Genomic DNA, 5795 nt, shown 5'->3' with positions numbered 1-5795 from the left:
CCACACTGGACACAGTGAAGCCATGAAACTCCACACAAACCAATTCTTGGCCAAGACACCTTCCATCTTTAGAGATGAGTTAATATCAAAACATCTGTAGGAAGAGAACAGTGGCCTAAACCACACAGTGTTACATTTATGTGTAGTTTCAAAGGATGGATGCCATCCTTCAGGTTCCTTATTCTCCCTCCAGACAGGAAAAGCCATTGAAACATTGCCTCAGTCAGGGCAGCAGTTCTGTTAGTGCAAGAACAGCGCTTCCAATCCATGGCCTCCCCAGGCTTAAAGTGCAGTCTGTTACATGAGATTTTAACATACCAAACTATGCTTTATTTGAATTTCAGAAGGAATGTTCAAGTTAAAATTCCCTTTTAGGTTTTAAGCAATAAAATTCAAGGCAAGGTACATAAACTATCTTAAAATGGATTGAATCCACTTATTTAAGTATTCTTTGTATCTTATGGTCAATATACATATAATACACAACAAACATCCATCATTTCACTTAGCTGTATTGTATTTAAGGTGATCCTGTAATAAGTAATGAAAGGCCACACATTCAAACAAGAATTTGCTTAAAACAGGACTGTATTAGCTGGACTGTGACATGTACCACAATTCAATATTCCAAGATCTCCTCCTCCATAGGCTCATCATCGATAAGGAGAAAACTCTTGGCACTCTGCTGTACACATATTTAAATTCTAGTTTATTGGTGGTGTCTCTCATGTTTCATTTCCTCCCCTTTGAAATCACCATGAGAAAAAGGTGCATTAAAAACTGTGGGTTTATGCCTTTAGCTACTCCTCTTGCCTATTACCCTGACAATCTCACCTCCAAGTTCTTGTACAGAACTGTCATTCCCAAATGACACAGAGCAGAGAATGTTCCAGGCCAAGCAGTCAGCTGTACAAACAAGGTCTCAAGTAACAACTGCAGGTACAGCTGTGCCAATGGATCCTTTTTACAGGAAGTCCAAGCACTCAAGTTTTGGGTGCAGAACTCTGTGTGTGCACATTTTAAAGTAAGGCTCACCATACATGGAGGGTATGCCTGTACCTGTGGAGCTGCATAGAGATTAATATGGAGTTGCACAACGTTGTCTTTAGCAATCAAGCCAGCTTAAACAGGCTCCAACCCCTCCCAGCCTTCATTCCTCTACCCTGAACTCTGCCAAGTGTTTTTTGGGTCAAGATACAGGCAGACAGCAGCTTAACACCATGACTCCAAGCCACAGACACTTGGAGGAATGTTTGTTTCTGGTGTTCTGGGATGTCAGATCCACATCACTTCAGGAATCTTGAACCTCTGCAACACCACGTGTTAACCTGTGTTAATACCACTCACTGCAAGGCTGATAAATTACAGCAGTGGAGATCAGAGTGGATGGCTTGACTGAGAGGGAACTGCTGCTGTCAGAGTAATTACTTATGATACATAATCCAGTATTATTTTGGGACTTTCAGTCACTTTGTGACAGGTGATTGCATGGTCAAAAGTCTACAAGTTAAGCAATCATTTAAAAGCACACCAGGGAAAAGTTATTTTCTAAATTAAAGTAAGTGGCTTTTCATCTCTTTTAGTATCCAAAAGAAACAATCAGCCAATGGGGATAATGAAAACACAATGTATCACTTAACATAAAAAGTAATATATCTTATTTTCAGCACTCAAATAAGATTTAAAAATTTCAGCACTTCTCTCCCTAAGACTCATAATCAGCATCTTATCTTCATAATCAAGGACTTCTCTACATGTGTGCTAACAGTTCAATAACCACCACACTGGAAACCACTGGCTTTCCAGGTAAGTTCAGTTCAAACTAAGTACAACATCACTTCTTCTCTTTCCAAGATGAAGCAAGACCAGCTGGCAAAAAGGATACCCAGAATGGATGTGTGAACCACTTTACTCCACATTTAGTCCTCACTTTTAAGTCAGAGTCAAGGGGAAGCTGAAAATGCATCCTAACCCTCACACCAATACCTCCCTCTTGATGTGAGCCTTTAGAGCACATTAAGCTGATCTACAGCAATGCCCCTGCTGAGGATTTTGGACATCAAAGTTTGACCTACTGCAGGATGAGTTTCTCCACTGAAGTGCCGCCAGGAGCCTATTCCTCAAAATTCTATTCACCAGCAGCTCTATGGATTCCAGCATCCTTGCCCTGTTCTTTGGCAAACCTGTCCCAAAGCCAAAGCCAACAGGCCCAGAAGCTGTTACTGTACTTCAGTAATAACAATCACTCTTTCAAGGAAAAAGAATTGTTTTAGAAAGTTGTTTACAGTGTCTATTGTAGCACAATAAAGCTCACAAGGCATTGTTAAATTAGAGCAGTACCATCCTTGGAAAGAACACTGCTGACAATTATGCTGTATTGAAGACCACCCTCCCAACAGCTTTCCAGTTCAAAGTGTTTTAAGGACTGATACATCAGCTGCTGTTGGTTCAGAGCAGGAATTCAATTCTACAAGAAACAAGTTTCATTGGAAGTGGGTATAAATAGTAGTAGCCAGAACACTCCACTAGTACAAACTCTATAGAAAACAAAGGACCTGTGCTAATCAAATCAGGTTCTAGTTTAGTGTTATCAGCAGACCTGCAGAAGTCCCAGATCTGAAAATGATGAAGTTCTTTACACTCAGATGCAGCTATTCCTTACAAAAAAATGTCTTCCATCAGCCAGTTTAACTAGCAATTATACAACTATAGTTTTTGCTTCAGCTAATTCTCACTAAAACCTGAACTGTAACCTTGTCTCTCTTATTTTCTGCTAATATTAAAAATAGTTGTTATTCAAATCTCAGTACTTTTTTACCTTCACTACTGCATACCAGAGACCTGCTAGTGCAAAAGCTAGCACAGAGATTACTAGCTGTATGATGTGAGAATTATTAGTCACATACTGTATATTCATAAGCATTTGCTCATATCCAAGTGCTTGCTCTGAAGATACAAGGTTTAAGCAACAAAGGAAAAAAAATGGTTTCTGGTTGTTTGAGAGTCCCATAGCAGAGTTGTTCAGAGAGGCAACCAGATTAGAACAGGAATCAGGAAGTCCACCAAGCTCCAATACTTTAAAAAATACAAACTGCAATTCATTCTCTTTGCTACTGCTCATTTCTAATTCCAGAAACCACAGGTTTTTATTATACTGAAAATTTCCCAGCCAGAATTGTGCAAAACATACAAAGTTGTCTCCTGGGCAGCCTGCGCTGAAGTCTCCAGAGATGCTCCAAGCTTCTTCCAGCCAGCCTGTTACTGAAATGCCACCAATGCAGTGAGAAACCCTATGGAGATTGTCTTTCCCAGGAGAAAAATGCAGATGAAATGAATCCTTCCAAGGAGCAGCTGCACTTGAGTTCGTCCCTGCTGATTCACTGAAGCTCAGAGGCATTTCCTTGCCAACAGAAGACAGAGGTATAGTATTAAAGAGAGAAAAATTCCTGGTGTTATGTAATTCTTGTAAACTGCTACTATGATTTTGAGAACTGTCCAACATGGAATGGACGTGTGTCAGATGAGCTGCTGGCTTGTGGTGATCTGGGCCATTGTCACATACTCGTTTCTGGGTAAAATCTTCTTTCTTCATAGTCCTAGAGCACACGAGCACAGCTTTGATGCTTCACAACAGGCTGGATTTGAACAAGAGTGACTGACTCTAGTTGCAGCATACAGCAGAAGCAGCACACCAAGTCACAAGTCAATGGATCTCAATATGGACCTAAAGAGAAAGAATGCAGGAAGTTATTACACTGCTAACCCAGTTTCCTGGTTCCCAGTGTACTGAACCAAAAACAATTAACAATCTTTCACATAAAGAATAAGCCAGCTACAGAAAGTAACAGTTGTCCTAACAGACAAGTCTCCTTACAGGCTGCTTGAGCACATCCAGAGGGGTAGGAAGTGTGCCCAAATACCAGCTGCCCTTCTATAGTTTCAGTTTAATCTGCTACAAGCTCTCTTTTGGTGACAGGCATGAAAGTGAGTCAGCAAAGGAGCAGCCAGAGAGATTCGCTGTGTAACAGCAGCATTTCCCTTCACCAATGGACAGGCTGGGGCTGATTAGAGGCTTAACATGGAAGGTTACTATTAAAGTAATCCTTAATTAATTAAGTAAACAGAAGTGCAAGCTGAAATCAGGCACACAACACTGGGAATCAACAAAAGCTTCCCGGAGGGAACAGGTCAGACTGGCTGGCCCAGCACAGTTAGCAGGAATCAGCTGTAGCACAAAGGAAAGCTGGTGGTGTTCCAGCAGAGCCATTCTGTACCAACACTGATAACCAGCAAAGGCAAGGCTTTTTCAGCTGCCAGGGTTACCAAGCTACGTGTACAACTCCTGGCCATCTGGCTCATTTTCAAGCTCCAGAATTTTAGGGCAAATCGCAACAACAAAAATAGGAGATGCCACATTTTGACCTCTTCCCATTTCAAATTACCTTTTACAAGTAACAAACTCTAACCAGACTTGTTTTTCAGCCCTTGGCCACTGGCCAGATGTCAAAATTTTCATTACAGCTATGTTTACGAGGAGAAAGAGTGTCTGATCCTGACTAGAACAGATGTTGGTAGCGACAGTGCACAGCCTGTTCCTGCTGCCAGTTAAGTTAAACCTTTTATTTCATCACAAAAGCAATGAAACTCCAACCCTACAACAGGTCAAAGCTGTGTTAGAGAGTTCCACGTTTTGTAGAAACAGGCTCAAAACGGGAGAGATACAAATTCAATCTGAAGCATCTTCTTCAATGCAATAACATTGATATTTAAAACTGTCTGCATTTTCCGTGCTGCAACTGTTCTTGATTTCAAAAAAAACCCCAATCCACCGAGGAGGGAAATTGTTTTCTCTGCTCCTTACAAGGTGTAAGGACCGTGCTATCAAAGTGCACATATTCACGATTTATTCCTAGTATTTAAGTCGGCTATGGCTTAGGCGAAGGCACAGCAAAGCGGCGCGTTTGCTGCTGACGCGCAGAGCGAGCAGCCCAGCGGGGCACTCGCCCCCGGCCACGGGCAAGGGCAAAGCTCCGGGGCTGCGTCCGTGCAGAGCCAAGCGACACTGCCCGGTGACACCGGGCACGGCACAGCCCCCGCCCCGCCGCACCGACGGGCGCTCCTTCGGGGGCGCTCCGCCGTTATCGGGGAGCGGCTGCGAACCGCCCCCGGGCCCGGCCGGTGACACCGGGACACGAGCCCGGCCCGGCCCCGCCGCCCCCGCCCACCTGCAGCCGCACGTTGAGCATCATGGAGGCGACGATGTAGAGGTAGGGGAAGTTGATGCGGAGCTTCCAGGCCAGGTCGAAGAAGATGAGGAGGGTCCTGGTGAGCCCCTTGCAGAACACGCCGTAGGACCTGGCCGCGGCCGACTGGGAGAGCCTGGCAGCGAGTGCGGACAGAGCCGCCGCCATAAACCCGCCCCCGCTCCCGCGGCCGCGCCGCGCCCGGGCGCCGCCGCCGCCTCCCCGCGCTGCGCGTGCCCGCCGGGCGGGGCGCGCGGCCGCGCGTCAGCACCGCGCGTGCGCCGGCCGGGCCGGGCCGGGCTGCCGCAGCGCGCGGCTCTGCTGGATGCGCATGCGCGGGAGGCGGGCGGGGCGGGGCCGTTGGAGCGGGAGCGGCCCCGCCCTCACGCACCGCCCCTCGGTCCCGCCCCCGGTGCCGGTGCCGGTGTCGGTGTCGGTGTGATGCTTGTGGGGCCAACACGGCCCTCATCGAGTCCCGCTGCTGGCCCTGCACAGAGCACTCCCCAGGAGTCCCGCTGTGGGCCTGAGAGCGTTGTCCGGACACTTTCTGTC

General features: G+C 46.2%; 1 protein-coding gene across 1 annotated transcript; it reads right to left on the bottom strand.

Moving 5' to 3' along the window:
* Window positions 1-862: 862 nt before the first annotated feature.
* On the bottom strand, window positions 863-5414 carry LOC128933869 (small integral membrane protein 10-like protein 2A). The gene is made up of 2 exons (XM_054270988.1): window positions 5226-5414; window positions 863-3724 (listed from the first exon to the last, which is right to left on the bottom strand). The coding sequence occupies exons 1-2, from the start codon at window positions 5409-5411 to the stop codon at window positions 3704-3706; spliced, it is 207 nt and encodes a 68-aa protein (XP_054126963.1). The 5' UTR covers window positions 5412-5414; the 3' UTR covers window positions 863-3703.
* Window positions 5415-5795: the final 381 nt, after the last annotated feature.

Source organism: Melozone crissalis, unplaced genomic scaffold (assembly GCF_028551555.1).
Source record: "Melozone crissalis strain CALT ecotype California unplaced genomic scaffold, PUWL_Pcris_2 ptg000012l_1, whole genome shotgun sequence".
Lineage (NCBI taxonomy): Eukaryota > Metazoa > Chordata > Aves > Passeriformes > Passerellidae > Melozone > Melozone crissalis.
Note: the sequence above shows the minus strand (reverse complement) of the source record. Positions and strands in the feature narration are given on the sequence as shown.

Bases quoted from the DNA above. Each gene is read 5' to 3' on its own strand.
- LOC128933869 (XM_054270988.1), bottom strand. From the start codon at position 5,411: ATGGCGGCGGCTCTGTCCGCACTCGCTGCCAGGCTCTCCCAGTCGGCC. The intron at 3,725-5,225 runs GTGGGCGGGGGC...CTTTCTCTTTAG, and splicing joins TGCTCAACGTGCGGCTGCAG to GTCCATATTGAGATCCATTG.